At 44.9% G+C, this 19,722-nt stretch overlaps 1 protein-coding gene across 4 annotated transcripts in view; it reads left to right on the top strand.

The window, feature by feature from the left end:
• Positions 1 to 2,551: 2,551 nt before the first annotated feature.
• CNOT2 (CCR4-NOT transcription complex subunit 2) overlaps positions 2,552 to 19,722 on the top strand; it is a 30,499-nt gene continuing 13,328 nt past the window's right edge. The window contains exons 1-11 of one of the 4 annotated variants that reach the window (XM_068133823.2): positions 2,612 to 2,814; positions 4,751 to 4,873; positions 4,985 to 5,051; positions 6,584 to 6,685; positions 8,422 to 8,548; positions 8,664 to 8,837; positions 9,113 to 9,189; positions 9,313 to 9,435; positions 11,678 to 11,784; positions 18,125 to 18,242; positions 18,365 to 18,521. In XM_068133823.2, coding sequence (XP_067989924.1) covers positions 4,769 to 4,873; positions 4,985 to 5,051; positions 6,584 to 6,685; positions 8,422 to 8,548; positions 8,664 to 8,837; positions 9,113 to 9,189; positions 9,313 to 9,435; positions 11,678 to 11,784; positions 18,125 to 18,242; positions 18,365 to 18,521 — 1,157 coding nt within the window. In that variant the 5' untranslated portion in view covers positions 2,612 to 2,814; positions 4,751 to 4,768. Of the gene's footprint in view, positions 2,815 to 4,750; positions 4,874 to 4,984; positions 5,052 to 6,583; positions 6,686 to 8,421; positions 8,549 to 8,663; positions 8,838 to 9,112; positions 9,190 to 9,312; positions 9,436 to 11,677; positions 11,785 to 18,124; positions 18,243 to 18,364; positions 18,522 to 19,722 lie in introns of all 4 variants that reach the window. The other 3 variants (XM_068133825.2, XM_068133824.2, XM_068133827.2) reach the window with 3 other exon arrangements.

Here is a 19,722-nt window from a genome sequence, read left to right as displayed (position 1 = left end):
ATGTCCAGAGTAGAGTGACCTAGTCTGAATCCAAATTGATAATCAGAGATCAAGAATCAAGATTGATCAACAGATAAATCAGAGATGAAGAAGAATTTTAATAAGAATGGAAAGATAAACTTACTTCTCTGGATGATTATCCAAATATCGAATAACACTTGATGGCATTGAAGAACCATCAGATATTTTTTGGGCCAATTTAGGCACACGGGGCTTCTTTTTGTGGCTGAATTCTCATAATTGATATGTCCGAATGAGACCACTTTGGGAATGTTTGTGGTCTTCATGAAGATATTAAAAACACTCAAATGCAGCCTTATAAGCCAGTCTGGTGATTGGACATCAGTACATGTATGAAAGGAAGGAACAAGTAAAGATATTTTAATAATTTACTTGTATATTTATTACGTACATTAAAATGAAACATAACTTGTTAACCTCATTTACTGTCTTTTTGGATACAGTAATTTTTATGTTTTCCTTTTTAAAAAATGCCATGATATACTGGAATGCAGTTATTGATGGCGTTCAAATAATCCAAGTCAACTGCCATATTTCAATCATCATGAAATATTTTATCAGGTCTGGACATGCACAGGGTTACAGACCAGGGGCTAAGTTTCCCTGACAGCGACTCAGCACAAATGTGTGACATGGTTTGAATAAAGTTGTTTCCCACTTTTGGTAAGACTGGTGCTTGCCACTTGGATGTGGTGAGCTGTCTGGAGAGTGGACACTCCTTTTAACCCAACTGGTGAACGGTGTGCGACTGAGCGCGTGAGTGCTGGCATGCTGCACATGCACATGTGCACGGTATATGCCATCACTATCAAGATATATACGCCGAAAACTGATACACCGAATGATAAAAGGGCATGGAGATGCACAAAAGAGTTGGACAGATTGGGAGTAGACAAAGAAGGCTCTTTGGAATAGCTAAGAAGAGGTCAGCTCAACTGAGATGGAGAACAAATCATAATAAATTCCCAACACCAAGGACACGACACCATTGACTTTACGAAAATGGCAGGACTGAGTCAATCAGAGAAGTGTACGTTCTGCAAGGTAGAAACCGAAAGTACGAGCCACCTCCTATCAGGATGTAAAAAAAACTCATGTCAAATCAGCTGTACATCCAAAGGCACAACAAAGTATGTTGAGTAATCCAATAGCACATCTGAAAAAGTCTCAATATCCTAGTTCCAGAAAATCCGTGGAAACATGAACCAAAAGCAATCACTGAAAAGAAGGAAATAATGCTCACTCACGTACGACCTTGTGATCCCATCAAGTGTGAACATAGAGACCAAATCATTGTGACAGAATATAGTACTGAGGCACAGAAAATAAAAGACAGCATTGCTAATTTAGGTTTCAGTCCCCAGCTATTTTGGCCTAAACAACACAGAAATCAAGAAAATGAACAAATACTGGGACCTTAAAAATGAAGTCAAAATATCTTGGAGGTTGAAGAACACTGAAATTGTACTAGTGATAATTATTGGAGTAATGGGAACGACGATGAAGAACCTCATGGATATATTCAGAACCATCACTGGGAATATTAATACAGACTAACACGACAGTTGGAAGCTGTTTTGGGGCTCGGTGCCGATCCTGAAAAGGGTCCCAGGAACAAAACTTCGAGAAAAAGAAAACTTCAGACCTTGGTCCATGAATCGATGATCCCTTAGGGAAACGGGGTCGGATACTTCAAGACCTGGGAGGACTCTGTTCCATCTTCTGAAACCTGAATACGGAAATAACAATCAATCAGACACACACACACACACACACACACACACACACACACACACACACACACACACACACACACACACACACACACACACACACACACTCTCTCTCTGTCTCTCTGACACACACACACACACACACACCCCAAACGTCCGTTTATGATCGAGCAACAACTAAATTCATATTTAATGTTATATTTTGAGCACGAATCAGAAAAGGAACCTGTAGGTTCACAGTACTTTAGCACTGAATTTGTCCCGATTGTGCATGTGTAGAGCGGAGTGAGATTTTTTTAGTCTGTCAGTCAAACAAATTGAAAATCATTCCAAACAGGAACCCTACGTCACCAATGCAATGTGTTAAATAAGGTGATGTAAAAGATGCTGCATCAATGGCGGTAAATATCCGAGTTTTTTTTTTTTTTACAACCTTTAAAATCTTTATTTTGTTTAAATTTAATTCCATGTTTGAACACTGGAGAACACAAATTGCCTTTTTGGCACTTTCATAAACCTTTTGTTTAGCAGTGTAGCAGAGAAAATATTATGGCATTTACATCATCTCGACCAATAAAATTCACCGCTCACAGACCCCGCCCATATTATTTTTCCTCTCAAGTCTGCGTGGTGTAAGATGTTCGATGAACTCTCTCGTTTATATATTTAAATCGCTCTAATCGGGACTATTCCCTCTATCTTGGTCATTAATGTTTCTGATCTATTTTCTTTTTTCCTTTTATTCTCCGACAGGATTTTTGCGATGGGAGTTAAATTACAACAAAATCAGCTGTGGTAGTATTGAAGGTATATAATCGGATTTAGTAAAGTGTGGCTGTTGTTCCACCTTATTTGTCACTGCGTTCTGTGATTCATGAAAAGTGATAGCCAATGGTCGATCTCAAGCTCTGTGTTGTAAATGTTGTCAGACTTGAAATAAATGGCATTTCATTTAGCAACAAAGGACATAATTCTAAGTGTATGATTTGGCTATCCAGAGAGAGAGTGCTTCGAGGTGGTTCCATTTTGCGGCCTACCAGCTTAGGTCTGGCCTGGAACGGTATGTTATTTTTCTGATCTTCTCTTATCTTTGTTCTTCATTTTTTTTTTTCCTTCATTTTTGTCTGCAGTCCTAATTTTGAATTTGCTCTCGTCCTCGATTTTGTTATTTAATGCTGCTCTCGGTGTGTGTTCCGTTCGCTTCAGTCTGTTTACCACCTCGGGTTGTGTAGTGCGTCTGTTCGTGTCCAGACGGATTTGTCAACTGATAGGTCGACCATGTAGGAAGGACGTGGATGGTTACGGACTTTGTTGTGAAGGTTTACTTGCATCCCCTCGTGTTTTGGTAGAACCTTGAGAGTAAAAGACACGTGTTTTAGTTGCGCGCGCGCACGTCTACCTTCAAATTTCGTTGAAATGTATAATATAAATAGTCGGTGCTGTGCGTTACCTGATACCCAAAGCTGTGCGTTACCTGATACCCAAAGCTGTGCGTTACCTGATACCCAAAGCTGTGCGTTACCTGATACCCAAAGCTGTGCGTTACCTGATACCCAAAGCTGTGCAATACCTGATACCCAAAGCTGTGCGTTACCTGATACCCAAAGCTGTGCAATACCTGATACCCAAAGCTGTGCAATACCTGATACCCAAAGCTGTGCGTTACCTGATACCCAAAGCTGTGCGTTACCTGATACCCAAAGCTGTGCATTACCTGATACCCAAAGCTGTGCGTTACCTGATACCCAAAGCTGTGCAATACCTGATACCCAAAGCTGTGCGTTACCTGATACCCAAAGCTGTGCAATACCTGATACCCAAAGCTGTGCAATACCTGATACCCAAAGCTGTGCAATACCTGATACCCAAAGCTGTGCGTTACCTGATACCCAAAGCTGTGCGTTACCTGATACCCAAAGCTGTGCGTTACCTGATACCCAAAGCTGTGCGTTACCTGATACCCAAAGCTGTGCGTTACCTGATACCCAAAGCTGTGCGTTACCTGATACCCAAAGCTGTGCGCTACCTGATACCCAAAGCTGTGCGCTACCTGATACCCAAAGCTGTGCGATACCTGATATCCAAAGCTGTGCGTTACCTGATATCCAAAGCTGTGCAATACCTGATATCCAAAGCTGTGCAATACCTTGTATCCAAAGCTGTGCGTTACCTGATATCCAAAGCTGTGCAATACCTGATATCCAAAGCTGTGCAATACCTTGTATCCAAAGCTGTGCGTTACCTGATATCCAAAGCTGTGCGTTACCTGATACCCAAAGCTGTGCGTTACCTGATATCCAAAGCTGTGCGTTACCTGATATCCAAAGCTGTGCGTTACCTGATATCCAAAGCTGTGCGTTACCTGATATCCAAAGCTGTGCGTTACCTGATATCCAAAGCTGTGCGTTACCTGATACCCAAAGCTGTGCGTTACCTGATATCCAAAGCTGTGCGTTACCTGATACCCAAAGCTGTGCAATACCTGATACCCAAAGCTGTGCAATACCTGATACCCAAAGCTGTGCAATACCTGATACCCAAAGCTGTGCAATACCTGATACCCAAAGCTGTGCGTTACCTGATACCCAAAGCTGTGCGTTAACTGATATCCAAAGCTGTGCGATACCTGATATCCAAAGCTGTGCGTTACCTGATACCCAAAGCTGTGCGTTACCTGATATCCAAAGCTGTGCGTTACCTGATATCCAAAGCTGTGCGTTACCTGATATCCAAAGCTGTGCGTTACCTGATATCCAAAGCTGTGCGTTACCTGATATCCAAAGCTGTGCGTTACCTGATATCCAAAGCTGTGCGTTACCTGATATCCAAAGCTGTGCGTTAACTGATATCCAAAGCTGTGCGCTACCTGATATCCAAAGCTGTGCGCTACTTGATACCCAAAGACGCTGTCCTGCGGGCCACGTCAGGCTGTGCATGGAGTTGGTTTTCGGTGTGTCACTGAAATGTTGCTTTACACCTGCATGCGACTGGCACAGGCAGGTAACGGTGGAAGTATGTTCACACTACCGAAGAAGCGGTTTGGAGATGAAGGCGAAGGCGACTTTGAGCCAAACCTCTACTTCAATCAGTCTTCTGTGTTTCACCGGCCGGACAAGGAGGTGTGAGCTGTGCTGCTTTGTTTATTTATTTCCTTGCGCGGGGATTTTGTTTATTTAATTATCCAGGCATGACTAACTGTATTTTGTTTTTATTTCCCCTTGTCACCTCAGATGCTGGGGTCGCCGTCGCCCTCTGGTCAATTATCGCAGTTCGGTGCAAGTCTTTATGGACCACAAAGTGAGCGAGCGCTGCAAGCTCGGTGCTCGCGTTTGCTCTTTATTGCTTTTGCTTTGCTGCAAGCTCGGTACTCTTTATATCGCAAGATAATCAAGCTCGGTAATCTTTATCCATCTGTCCAATGAGAAGCGAATTCTTGCAGAAATTCTTCTGTTATGTTCACTTGGCTGCACCTGGATGGGTTTGAGGGTCGTCGAGTAACGGCTGAAACCTGAATCCTATCCAGGTTCCTGCTGATGACTCCATCTTTACTTCTTCGGGTTCCTTCTAATTACGCCCATGCAGTATTTGTTTTTCTGTTTTTTCACGGGTCGCATCACCTGTGTCGCGTGGCCGCTCCAGTCGAGCAAGAGTGTCCTTTTGATACCTTGCTCTGACTGTGCTGTGGAGGTTGCCACGATGGTAAGATTATTTTAATTTTGTAAAGCTCTGTGCACAGATTGTTTTTGGTGCTGATGATGGCAGACACGTGCATGAGTGACAGCATCGGTAGATTTTGTGGTGATACGCAACTTTCAAAATGGCGTACGAATGTCAAACGGGGCCTTTTGTGCATGCGCTGTGATTGTGTTTACAGTGAGTCGGTTCTGCTCACGGGTACGTTTAACCTACCGATGCTGGCACGAAATTTGTCTTTTGAACATAATTTTTGAGCATTTAGACTAAAGAGTGGCAATTTTGCAATGGTTAAACATAATTGTTCGGTTCCTGAATGAAAATCGGACTGAAATGATCAATATAGGTTTTCCCGGCCATTTTTATGTTTTGGCATTCAATTTGACTGCATGATCATTCCATTTCATTTGAAAAGGAATACTCCTCGATGCGATCATGCAAATATCTAAAATGGTTGTTCAGTTTCATTTTATCCGCATTTGACTTCCTTAAACGTAGTCGATTTTAAGGTTGCACGAACTGCATTCAATTTCACTCGTCAGCAGCTGTTGGTATTTGGGCATTCAAATTCATGAATGTGCACTGGAATTCACAACATGTGCTTTCAAATTCCAACCAAAGGTGCGTACGCGTCATTTGCGACAGCAGCCAGCTCGAGCACATTGTCTTTCCTCACCAGCCCCGATCAGGCAGTGTTGAAGTCAGATATTTATGACATGGTTCATGAATGCCGTGGCAGTCTAGCAATGCAAATGGTGAGTGTCACCCACCATACAGTGTATATATGCATGTATACAGACTATTGGCTGAAGACAGAGGGAAGTGGAGAAATATTGTGGTCAAGGCAGGGCAGAGAGGAGAGGAGGTGTGCGTGTGTATGCACACACTATCCAGTGGTTCCATATTAGGATAAAAGGCATAACGTGAAGTAATTCTAGAATGGCACTCGGTAGAGCACATACCTCCGCCAGGCTGAACAGTTTGTTTTGTATCCCAATGATGGGCCGGATCTGGATTTGGACCTGAACCAAAATCTAATCGGCTTGTTCTTGTTACTTTCCCAACCCATCCACCATATTTTTCCAGAAGCAGGCCACAACTTTTTGAAATATCATGCTATATATCGTTTTTGGCAGCTACCAGTGTGGCAGCTACATTCAAGTGTAAGGTGTGCACAGAGGGAGCTGCAGATGGAGGAAATGTTGAGTTGGATCTTGGAGACGGCATGAAGCTGGAAGGTGTGAAAACATTTTGTTACCTAGGAGACATGCTGAATGGAGAAGGTGGATCAGACTCGGCAACGGTTGCTGGAGTGAGATGTGCATGGAAGAAGTTTCTGGGACTGAGTGGCGTGCTGATGAGGAGGGGAGTGTCGTTGAAGCTGAAGGGAAAGGTGTATGCTGCATGTGTGAGAAGTGTTATGATTTATGGGAGCGAGACATGGGTAATGAATGTAGAGCAGCAACGAAGGGTGGAAATGCGAATGGTTCGGTGGTTGTGCGGAGTATCGTTAAGAGAGAGGAAGACAAATGATGAATCGCTAAAGATGATGGGAATAGATCCTGTGATGGATGCTGTGAAGAGGAACAGGTTGAGATGGTTTGGTCATGTGTTGAGGAAGGATGAAAGTGACTGGTTGAGAAGAGTGATGGAAATTAATGTAGAAGGAAGTAGAGGATGGGGAAGCCCGAGAAAGACTTGGCTAAAGATGGTGGAAGAAGAAATGCGGGCAAGGGGGTTAACAAGGGGAGATGCAGAAAATAGGGCAAAATGGAGAAGATTGTCATGGGGACCGCAAGGCTAACCCCTGCTCTAGCAGGGAAAATGGCCTTAAAATGCATGTTGTTGTTTTATGTATGCTATATATCGTTTTTGGCCATATCGCTCAATGGCGAAGAATCACTTAGATTTTTAAAAGAACTCTCATGGCCGGATCCGGATTTGAATCGTCACCAAAATGCAATCAATTCTTCCTTGCCACACACCCAACCTGTCCACCAACAACCGCCTTTAGAAGTTGGCCTTTTTTCAGGCACCGTGGTCCCCTTTTTTGAAGCAATGTTTATGACCAGATGCCCTTGCTGCCGCCAACCCTGTTGGTCGCCTTTTGCGACACGCAGGGAATTACCAGTGAGCTTGTACTCAATTTTCCAACCTCGGAAGGATGACAGGCTGAGTCAACCCCCCTGGTGTTAATTCAGCGATCGACCGGGATTATAACCTAGGATCCCCGAGCCGGCACCCTAACCGCTAAGCCAACACCAGGCTAACCTGTCCACCAAGCTTTGTCCGAATTAATCTACCTTTTGAGATATCCTGGTCACAGAGCCAGACAACCAGACAGATGTGCGTGAAAACATAACTACTATCCGCCTTCGGTGGCAGAGGTGAAGAATATTGCAACCGTTTTGATTTCGAATTCACCAAGTCAAGCCTGACGTCGCTGCATAACATTTAGTTTGAAATTGAATGGCGTGACTGGGAATTTGTGTTTAAAAATTTGAAATTGAATGAGGCGAACATAAATGTGACTGGCAAAATACAATGCACTCCTACCCATAAATGAGATGGAAGGCTTCAAATTTGAAATTGAAACAGTAATTCGTCCAGCAGGTGTGAAAATGCATGAATATGAGCATTCTGAGGCGGATTACGTCATTTTGAAAGTCGCAAGTTGTCATGGAATGTTGAAATGTTCTAACAATGGATGAAATCGAGGATTGGGGTTGAGGTATGCTAATTGTTATAGGAACCAAGGAGAAGCTGACGTTTCCGGTGTTAACGCTTCGTTGGAGCAAAAGAGGGGTAACAAAGTGCTCTTATTGCTCAGACGAAGGGTTATCGCCTGAAACATGGGTTCTCCTTGCTTCCCGCATCGGTTAGCATACGTCGATCAACGTGCTATTGATTTAGTCCATGTTCTACCTGTCTGTCCGATGATTATTAGGATTGTAATAATGCATGTCAACTACAGCACCGTTGAGCCTGCAACTGCGTGGAATGGGGGCACCACCGCTTACCCGAGGACTTAACCCAGGCCACGTGACTCCGACCAGTGCCGTCACTCCACTTCCGCTACACACGGCGACGTCTCCCAGCCGGTATTTGAACTCGGCTTCCCGTCAATCACTGAGGCATAGATTCTAACCAGCAGCATAGTGACTGAGGCTCAGATTGAACTCGAGCCAACCTGTTCGCTTTTTCCTTTTCCACCAGAGGGATTCTCACCATGAACCCTCGTATTAACCCCTCGGCCACCATTGGTATGCCTGGCCGAGGAGCAGCCGTGGGTTCCACCGGGTTGACTAGTCCCAGCCGAGGCTCACCAAACCTGCTCCCCCTGCAAAAAGCTGGGCCTCCCGCACCCACACGCAACTCCTACCTTGGGGGGTAAAAGCATTGGGGGCTGGGCTGAGGAGATGAGGTTGCAAAAGGGGCTGTGCAGGGAGGAGGTATTTTGGGGTGTCAGGTCGAGTAGGGTTTTCCAGGGCAGTAGGAGTTGTAGCGTGTATTGTTTTAAGGAGGATAAGTTTCTCTTTGCAACTTCGAAAATGTTAAATGTTGTTGTCACTCGAGTTTTTAAAGTTGTGCCTGTGACCTTTCATATCCCTAATTGCAAGCATCCGTTTCAGTAATATTCTCTTCCACAATTGTATTCCCCACAGCATGGCGGGATTTGGCTTGAGTCGGAATCAAAGCTATGGCTTGAGCAATGTAATTAACAACTCGTACAACAGCCCAGGTATAAAGCATACTCGCACGTACAACTCTTTGGGCAATTGTTATGGACAAACCTCTCGCAGTGCCCTCGTATGTCTGTGGATTGACAGAGGGGTGGGGTTAGGAGCGTGATGATCTCGTGCAGGTGGAGACAGCGTACCAGGCTTGGATTTGTCCGATTTCCCTGCCCTGGCCGATCGGAACCGAAGGGAGAGCAATGGAAACTCTGCACCGCCACCTAACCCGATGGCTGGGCGAACGCCTTATGGTGGGTCTGCTGCCCCCTTTGGCCTTTCGCTTCTCGTTCATAACCGGTTGTTCTTTATTTGCCATCACCGTGTAACCATCGGGGAACCTGTACCTTGATGGTCGAGGGGTAAAGGTGATGTTGAGTTCCGTTTCCTTATCACTTACAAGTACCGTATTTTTGTCGGCGTACAAGTCAAATTCCCTTATTTCCCCATTTTTATTTTCTTCATTTGTGAATGAGTCGATTTGGAGTACAATATGAACATAATCAACGACGGTAGTTAGCAAAATTGTCAGCCAGAACAATACAAGTGTTAATTCCTCCGTGACACTCAACACATCCATTGTTGCTGACAGTACTTCCAGGGTCATGAATATTAATGAGCTGCGTTGTGTACTGTATGTTATTTAAATTACCTTGTAGGATGACCTTTCAGATTAATTAGGAATGTAAACAGTTTTTAAAGAGGTACCGTATTTCAAACAACCTACAGAATTGATATCAGCACCGGCTTAAGCCATAGATTGGTCTATTTATTTATTTATTTTTGTATACAAGATCGAGGCTCGTGTAAGAGCTATCGTTAATCACAAAAATTTTTTTAAAAAACGGACACAAAACATACAATAAAGGGAGCGGGAGACAAGATAGGGGGAGAGAGGGAAGCACACAAGCACAACAGCAGAGAACAGGGACATAGAGAGGGTTTTCCACAGAGTCTGAGAGATCATTGATGAAGACCAGAAAAAGCACAGGGCCCAGAACACTGCCTTGAGGAACTCCAGCCTGAACAGGAAAGGGAGATGAGAGAAATCCATTCAGGGCCACATGTTGACTACGACCAGAGAGGAAGTCCGGAAGCCATGCGTGGAGATTTCCATGGATACCATAGGAGGAGAGTTTGGTGAGCAGGGTGGGGTGCCAGACCATATCGAAGGCACGTGATGTGTCAAGGGAGACGGCTCTAATTTCCTGTTTGACATTGAGGACCTCAATCCATTGTTGAGACAGCAGAAGCAGAATGTCCATAGTAGAGTGACCTGCTCTAAAACCAAATTGATGATCAGAGATCAAGCCATTGGAGAAGAGGAAGGATTTTATATCCGAAGCAATGATGGATTCCATGACTTTGCTGATAATTGGGAGGAGGCTGATTGGTCTGTAGTTGCAAGGATCTGTTTTTGCACCTTTTTTTTGTGTAAAGCAGAAATGTTTGCTGATTTCCAAGCAGATGGGAGATGATCTTGATCAAAAGAGAGGGTGAAGAGAACAGAGAGAGAGTGAGATAGAGTGGCAGAGCAGGATTTTCAGATCCGTGGCTGATGCCGTCTGGTCCAGTTGCAGAATCAGTCGAGGTTTGACAGAAACTTCTCCACCTTGTCAGGAGAGAAGGACACAGAGTCCAGGAGCAGTTGGGTTCGACTGGGTAAGGTGGGTACAGAGAGAGACGGGTTTTGGGACACAAGATTTTGAGGCAAACACAGAGTTGAGGCATTCGGCTTTGTCACATGCGGTGTCAACTGTGTAGCCATTTGAGGGAGGGGATGGAGGGGGAAGAAACACAAGAAACAGATTTGACCAGACGCTACCAGGATTTGGAGGAAGGAGACAGGTTTGAGAGTTCAGTTTTGAGAGTGGAGAGATAGTGCTTCCTGGCTCTCCTGAGGGTAGACACACACTTGTTCCGAGCTTGGTGGAAGGAACTGAGATTGCCTTCAGTTGGATTTGTCTTCCAAGAGGCAAAGGCAAGTTGTTTCAGGGCAACTGCCTCACCACAAGATTCAGTGTACCATGGATGGGAGGAAGGGTATGACAACTAAAGACGAGATGGGATAAATCTGTGCTTGAGAGAGCGATTTTGAGAGCAAATTGAGGCCCAGACTTCCGGAAAAATAGCATTGCCTTGTACGCCAGAAACATACGGTATTCCCTCATGCCACTCATCTACCTGTGTGTATGTTATTCGCAAGTCAGAAGCCGATTACCGCGTGCTGAACTGTTTTGAATTCCCACGTAAAACCTCAAACTTCCGCATGTTTCTTTTCACGTGTTCGACGAAACCTTTACATGTTTTGTGACGAATTACCGATGCACCTTTCCAAGTGCTGTCTCGCATGCACGTCATCTGTGGCTTCAACATTTTGTGCTTGAATTTTTTTTTTCTCAATCGTTTGAAAGTAGCTCTATCGCCGGGGTGGTGGCATTTGATGACATCAATGACCCGCTTGGTTGATGTTGACTTTTTATTGTGCCATGACAGTCGGCATGGTGACAAAGGTGAACACTGAGCAGCCTCAGGATTTCTCGATTCACAACGAGGACTTTCCTGCCTTACCTGGTGCTAAAGAGGGCTCGGAGGAAAACAAGGTCACTTCCTCATTGACACAAAGTGTTGCAATATCACGTTTAATGAGATTGTTTAATAGATGTTCCTTTCTTTTTGTTCGTTTTTCCCCCCACCCCCTCCTTTTCTCCCATGATCAACTTAGTTACCTTACTTCAAATTCTCAGCAATTTTGTTTGATAAAAAATGTTTCGTCAAAACAAACGGATACCTTAACATGGACCGGTCGTATAAAAAATACATTAACCTGGGTCTGCACCCACTCCCCACAAACAATCATGAGTACGCAGTGCACGAGCGACAGGTAATGTGTGGCACGAGCCAAGAGAACATCGACGTCTCACCTGCACTTCCTGTTTGGCCGTATTGGTGCTTAAAGACCTGGTCTTGAGAGCAAAGTTTCCTTGTTTTTCTTTTTCCACAAAGGATTAAGAGAATTTTTTTTTTTCTTTCAGCAAAAAGTATAAACCATAATGGGTTTGTCCACCACATGTACCATATATGTTAGTGTGTCTTTTAACACAACTTTACTGAATCCATTTGTTCGACAATAACTAGCCAAAAATTAACTCCCACCTGTCGTTTTGAGACCTGTGACTACTTAATTGGAAAGTTGATCAAGTCGGGTGAGAAGCTTGTTTGTTTGACTTTGGGTAGCACAACCAAATAGCAGTCCAACTCGAGCTTATTGTCCCCCGTCGCATCGCGGAGCGAAAGGGGGACTATGGTTTTACCCTCCGTCCGTGTGTGCGTCTGTCCGTCCGTGCGTGCACTGCAATATCTTTATAAAAGTAAGCGAAGGACCGAATTCTAATTTGGTGTGTGGGTGCAACTAAGCATATGGAAGAACCCTGTTGAAAATTAGGTCGCCACGTCAAAATCCAAGATGGCTGTCACCATATCTAAACCTTGTGAGCGCGATATCTTGGAAAGTAAATGTCTGAACCTTGTGAGCGGAATATCTTGAAAAATAAATGAAGTACCAACTTCTAATCCGGTGTGTGGGTGAATCGAGGCATAAGGAAGAACGCGAGTGAAAATTGGGTCGCCACGTCAAAATCAAAGATGGCCGCCACCATATATATGTGTCAACCGTGTGAGCGAAATATCTTGAAAAACAAGCGTTACGCCTCGGTCCCTTGTCGGTGAAGTGATGTGAGTTGACAAAGTGGAAGACGCAAGGCGGCCATCTTGGATTTTGACTTGGCGACCCAATTTTCAATGGCGTTCTCCCTTATGCGTAGATACACCCACACACCAGATTAGAAGTTAGTAGTTCGTTTATTTTTCAAGATATTTCGCTCACAGTGTGTACCCTGGATTTAGAATAGGTACACCGTGTCCATGCGTGTCATAAGGCTGCTGGGCCATAGAAGTTCACGGTTCACGTTTCACGGTTCACGCGTGTAAAGAAAAGTGGACAAACGTAGTATGACTTGCTCTGGGCCATAGAACGCCTTTCATGTTTCACGTTTCACGTGTCACGTTTCACGCGTGAAAGGCGGAATGAACATGCACACTTTTTCTATGCGTGAAAACGGAGATCTCGGTCGACCTGATTATTTTTAGACTGACATCCGGGCAAAACTTCCGAAACAAAATGGACGACTACCGAGAACAGTTGATCGAGTTAGTGAGAGCAAGGCCCCTGCTGTGGGATCCGCGTGTGGCGGATTACAAAGACAAGGACCAGAAGGCACAAGTTTGGGAGAACTTGAATGGGCGTCTGAATTCACCGACAGGTTAAGGTTTATTGTTTTCGGGTGTGTGCGCGTGTGTGTTTGTTTAATTGTGTGTGTGTGTGTGTGTCAATGTGTGTGTGTGTGTGTCAGTGTGTGTGTGTGTGGTTGTTTAATTGTGTGTGTGTGTGTGTGTGTCAATGTGTGTGTGTTTGAATAAATTTTATGTGCGTATAAATTAATTACATTCCAGCTTATTCTTCTTCTGCTTCTTCTTCTTCTTCTTCTTTAAGTCGTCATTTTATGTCTTTTGGAAAAAAATTAAGACTGAGTTTATGACAACACAAATCTATAGATTGAATTTAATGAAAACAAATATAACTTTGTAAGCGCAAGAGAAGAGAGGTCTCACCACCCAGTCTGAACGTTTTCAAAAGTAGACTCGCTAGACTACTAGACAAATTACCCTAGCCTAGATCATCACGACCAACACCACATTATCCAAATTAATAGGTACCAACCTGAGAGTAATGATGAGCTTTTGTTCTGCTTCGATCGATTTTCTCCAGTTTGTTTGACCTGGCTGTAGATGTTCCAGGACGAGGGTCTTCAAGGCATCATAAGTCCTGTATGACATCCTGGTATAATTGAAAAACAGTTCTTCATCGGGATTGTCAAGCAGATAACGGAATGTTCGGTGGAATTCACCACGGGTTTCTCTCAGAAGGAAGTGCTCTCGGCTCCAAATTCTGTGCCTTTTTCTCTTCCTCCGTCTTAGTAGAAGCAGAATGAGGCAATCTTCTTCATCCGAAGAGTCCATGTTGACGGTTACTCGGCCAAAGCAGAACTGGCGCGCAACACGTGAACAGCCAAGCGTGAAATCCTATGGCCCAGGGTCCGATTGTTCACGTGAACGTGAAACGTGAACCGTGAACTTCTATGGCCCAGCAGCCTAAGAGACGACTAAGAGGGTTGGTGTCAGGAAGGGCATCCGGCCATAAAAACATTGCCTCAAAAAGAGAACCATGACAATTACAACTACATATGGGCAGGGTACAGCCCGAAGTGGAGATCGGTTTCTGAGGTTTGGGACATGGAATGTAGGGACAATGACAGGGAGATCAGGAGAAGTGGTGGAAGTATTGGTCAGAAGAAGAGTGGACATATGTTGTGTGCAAGAGACGAGATGGAAGGGAAGTGGTGTGAGAATGGTGAAGGGTAGGCAGGGACAGAAATACAAGTTTGTGTGGCAAGGGTGTCTGGAGGGCGTGAATGGTGTTGGTGTCCTGTTTTCTGAGGAGTTTGTAGACAGTGTGGTGAGTGTGACGAGAGTGAGTGATAGGTTGATGATGGTGAAAATGATGATTGGAAAGCTCTTGGTGAACGTCATCTCGGGATATGCTCCGCAGGTTGGTCGGAGCGATGAAGAGAAGGACAAGTTCTGGTGTGCGATAGAGAAGCTGATGGAAGACGTGAAAGATGAGGAAGTTGTTGTGGTAGGAGGAGACCTAAATCGACATGTGGGAAGGAGTATGGATGGTTTTGAGGGAGTTCATGGGGGTTACGGATATGGTGTGAGAAATGGAGAAGGTGAAAGGATTTTGGAGTTTGCTGATGGAGCTGATTTGTTGAATTGTAATACTCAGTTTCAGAAAGAGGATAATAAGCTTGTTACATACACGTCAGGTGGGTCGACGACAACCGTTGACAACCTGATGGTGCGTAGGCGAGAAAGGGGGCACCTCCGGGACACAAAGGTGATCCCGGGGGAGGAGGCTGTTTCACAGCACCACTTGGTTGTCTGCGACATAAGGGGGAAAGGTCGGCTCGGCTCGAGAGCTCGGGAGCGAGAGCTCGGCTCAGCGGGTGAAGTACCAACCGAGAATGAAGGTGTGGAGGTTGAAAGAGGTGACAGTAAGGGACGCATTACAAGAGAGGCTGAGTAGGGTAGAGGATGATGTGGTTGAGCTTGAAAGTGGTTGGATGTCAATGAAAGCTAGTCTGTTGGGAGCCGTTGGTGAGGTATGTGGATGGACAAAAGGACCACCGAGGCACTCGCAAACATGGTGGTGGGATGATGAAGTTGGAAAGAGGATTGACGAGAAGAGGAAGAAGTTCAAGGAGTGGCAGAAGGCAAAGGGTACGGGAGCAGAAACAGCAGAGCATGAAAGTTATAAGGCAGCCAAGAAGGCTGCAAAGAAAGAGGTGGAAAAGACGCAGGAGGCATGTAGGAAAATGTTCGGAGAACGCTTGGATTCGGAAGAGGGTCAGAGAGCAGTATTCAGGATTGCAAAGCAGATAGCGAAAGAGAGGTGTGATGTAATGGGGGTGAGTTGCTTGAAGGATAAAGTGGGACAAATCGTTGTGGACCCAGATGGAATTAAAGGAAGATGGAAAAGATATATGGAAATGCTGTTGAATACAGAGAATGAATGGGATGGCAACATAGAGAGTAACCCAGTTTTAGGACCGGCAGAAAAGATAACTGAGAATGAAGTTGAGGAAGCCATAAAAGCAATGAAGAGTAGAAAAGCGGGAGGGCCGACGGGAGTTGTGGGAGATATGTTGAAGGCAGCAGGAAGTTGGGGTGTGAAGAGAATGACAGAGATCTGTAATCTGGCGGTGAAAGAAGGCCGCATTCCAGTGGATTGGGAACTGAGTACCCTCGTCCCTCTATGCAAGGGGAAAGGTGACCCTCTAGAGTGTGGCTCGTACCGAGCGATAAAGTTATTGGAGCATGGAATGAAGGTATTGGAAAGGGTGTTGGAGAGCAGGATAAGGAAGAAAGTGAAGATCGACGAAATGCAGTTTGGATTTATGCCAGGAAGAGGAACGACAGACGCGCTTTTTATTGTGAGGCAGTTGCAGGAGAAGTACATGGAGAAGAGGAAGAAGAAGAGGACGAAGGGCGGGAACAGTGGTGAGTTTGAGGTGAAGGGAGTGCATCAGGGGTCGGTACTAAGTCCACTACTATTTGTAGCTGTGATTGAGGTGCTGGCTCAACGTAAAGGAGGGTTTACCGTGGGAGTTGTTGTATGCAGATGATCTGGTGTTTGCAGAAAGTATGGATGGACTGAAGAAGAAGATGAACAAGTGGAAGAAATGTATGGAGACAAAAGGTCTGAAGGTGAATATAGGAAAGACGAAGGTGATGGCAAGTGGTAAAGCATGTGGTGAGGTGGAAAGAACTGGGAAGTGGCCATGTGCTGAGTGCAGGAAGGGTGTCGGAGTGAACTCCATTCAATGTACAATGTGCGCTGAGTGGGTTCATTAAAAATGTAGTGGTTTGAGAGGGTCATTAACCAGTGTGGCAGCTACATTCAAGTGTAAGGTGTGCACAGAGGGAGCTGCAGATGGAGGAAATGTTGAGTTGGATGTTGAAGACGGCGTGAAGCTGGAAGGTGTGAAAACATTTTGCTACCTCGGAGACATGCTGAATGGAGAAGGTGGATCAGACTCGGCAACGGTTGCTCGAGTGAGATGTGCATGGAAGAAGTTTCAGGAACTGAGTGGCGTGCTGATGAGGAGGGGAGTGTCGTTGAAGCTGAAGGGAAAGGTGTATGCTGCATGTGTGAGAGGTTTTATGATTTATGGGAGCGAGACATGGGTAATGAACGTAGAGCAGCAACGAAGGCTGGAAAGGGTGGAAGTGTGAATGGTTCGGTGGATGTGCGGAGTATCGTTTCGAGAGAGGAAGACAAATGATGAATTGCGAAAGATGATGGGAATAGAGCCTGTGATTGATGCTGTGAAGAGGAACAGGTTGAGATGGTTTGGTCATGTGTTGAGGAAGGATGAAAGTGACTGGTTGAGAAGAGTGATGGAAATTAATGTAGAAGGAAGTAGAGGACGGGGAAGATCGAGAAAGACTTGGCTAAAGATGGTGGAAGAAGAAATGCGGGCAAGGGGGTTAACAAGGAGAGATGCAGAAAATAGGGCAAAATGGAGAAGATTGTCATGGGGACCGCAAGGCTAACCCCCGCTCCAGCAGGGAAAATGGCCTTAAAATGCATGTTGTTTTGTGTATATTCTGCTCACAAGGTTCAGACATACAAGGCGGTGGCCATCTTGGATTTCGACGTGGCGGCCCAATTTTCAATAGCGTTCTTCCTTATGCCTAGATACATCCACACATCAGATTAGACGTTGGTACTTGGTTTATTTTTCAAGATATTTCGCTCACAAGGTTCAAACACATTTATGGTGGCGGCCATCTTGGATTTTGACGTGGGTTGCACCCACACCAAATAAGAATTCGGTCCTTCACTTACACACGCACGTACGCCGTACGTACGGACGGACGGACACGGACGGAGGGGAAAACCATAGTCCCCCTTTCGCTCCGCGGTGCGACGGGGGACAATAAACGAACGACTAACTTCTAATCTGGTGTGTGGGTGTATCTACGCATAAGGAAGAGCGCTATTGAAAATTGGGTCGCCACGTCAAAATCCAAGATGGCCGCCTTGCGTCTTCCACTTTGTCAACTCACATCACTTCACCGACGGGGGACCGAGGTGTAACGCTTGTTTTTGATATTTTTGGTGCCAGTCGTTAGTGTGTTGTTAAAATTTAGGAATTCAAAGGCCTATCATATGAAAGAGTATGATGGAGCAAATTGTAAAGCCACAAGTTGAATGGAGGTTGTTTTTTGTTTTTTTTTGTTTTTCTTTTCTTCCTGCAGCTAAGTAATCAAGGTTCAAATACAACCGGCAATGAAGGCCCCAAGTTTCCAGGAGACAAGGCCTCAGTATCGAGCAATGCTAACTTGCAAAAGAAAGGCATTCAGATCCTGGCAGATGGTACGTCTTGTCCACACTTGATCATCTCTGTTGCAATTTGCAATCGTGCTTCTTTGGCACTCAAATCGGATTTTGATCCTTCAGTGCGGATCTTGATCGAGTGGTGCCCATATTATTTGCAGGACGTGTAACCAACATTCCAGCGGGAATGGTAACGGACCAGTTTGGAATGATCGGATTGCTGACCTTCATTCGAGCGGCGGAAACTGAGCCGAGTCTTGTGCACCTTGCACTGGGCAGTGACCTCACGACCCTTGGACTCAACCTTAACTCTCCAGAGTGAGATTCACGGGATTTAGGGGAATGAGTACTTTGTACTTATCTACAGTCACGTGAAAAAGTAAGTACACCCCATGTAAAGTTTTGATTTTTTCAACATATTTCAACATACAGCTATTTGATCTTCATTTCAACGATATTGAAAGATAAAGGTAATATAATATAACAAATATCATGAAACATTTACATTTTGTAGTCCATTGTATAATTTAAATACACATAAATGCAAATTTCGCATGTGGAAAAAGTAAGTACACCCTTGGCTCTAATAGGTGGTATTGCCCCCTTTGGCAGAAACATCCTCAAGTAGGCGTTTCTTATAACTGTCTACCAGTCTCTGACATCGACTGGGAGAAATTTTTGCCCACTCGTCCATGCAGAATTCTTTCAGCTGTGCGATGTTTGAGGGGTTTCTTGCATGCACAGCTCGTTTCAAATCCCCCCACAACATCTCGATGGGATTTAGATCCGGGCTTTGACTTGGCCATTCCAGAACCCTCCATTTCTTTCTTTTCAGCCATTCTTTGGTGGATTTACTGGTATGTTTAGGGTCATTGTCATGTTGCAAGGTCCACCTTCGGTTGAGCTTCAACTTTCCGACAGATGGCCTCACATTATCCTCAAGCCCCCTCTGGTACAATGAAGAATTCATAGTGGATTCTATGATGGTGAGCTGCCCACGCCCTGATGCTGCAAAGCTGCCCCAAACCATAATATTTCCACCACCATGCTTTACAGTTGGTATCAGGTTCTTGTGGTCAAATGCTGTCTTTGGTTTTCGACAAACATGTCTTCTGGTACTGTGGCCAAAAAGCTCCACCTTTGACTCATCTGTCCAGAGCACATTGTTCCAGATGTGCTGGTCTTTGGCTAGGTGTTCATTGGCAAACTTTAGTCTTCTAAAGACTAAAGTCTTTAGCAAACTCATCCATGCAGATTTCTTTCAGCTGTGCGATGTTTGAGGGGTTTCTTGCATGCACAACTCGTTTCAAATCCCCCCACAACATCTCGATGGGATTTAGATCCGGGCTTTGACTTGGCCATTCCAGAACCCTCCATTTCTTTCTTTTCAGCCAGAGAGCACATTGTTCCAGAAGTGCTGGTCTTTGCCTAGGTGTTCATTGGCAATCTTTAGTCTTGCCCTCATGTTCTTTCTGGACAGCAAAGGTTTCCTCCTGGCACAGCTCCCATATAGATCAAA

This window comes from Myxine glutinosa, chromosome 13, assembly GCF_964187855.1.
Source record: "Myxine glutinosa chromosome 13, kmMyxGlut1.1, whole genome shotgun sequence".
NCBI classification, from domain to species: domain Eukaryota; kingdom Metazoa; phylum Chordata; class Myxini; order Myxiniformes; family Myxinidae; genus Myxine; species Myxine glutinosa.
This window is presented reverse-complemented; position numbering and strand designations above follow the sequence as displayed.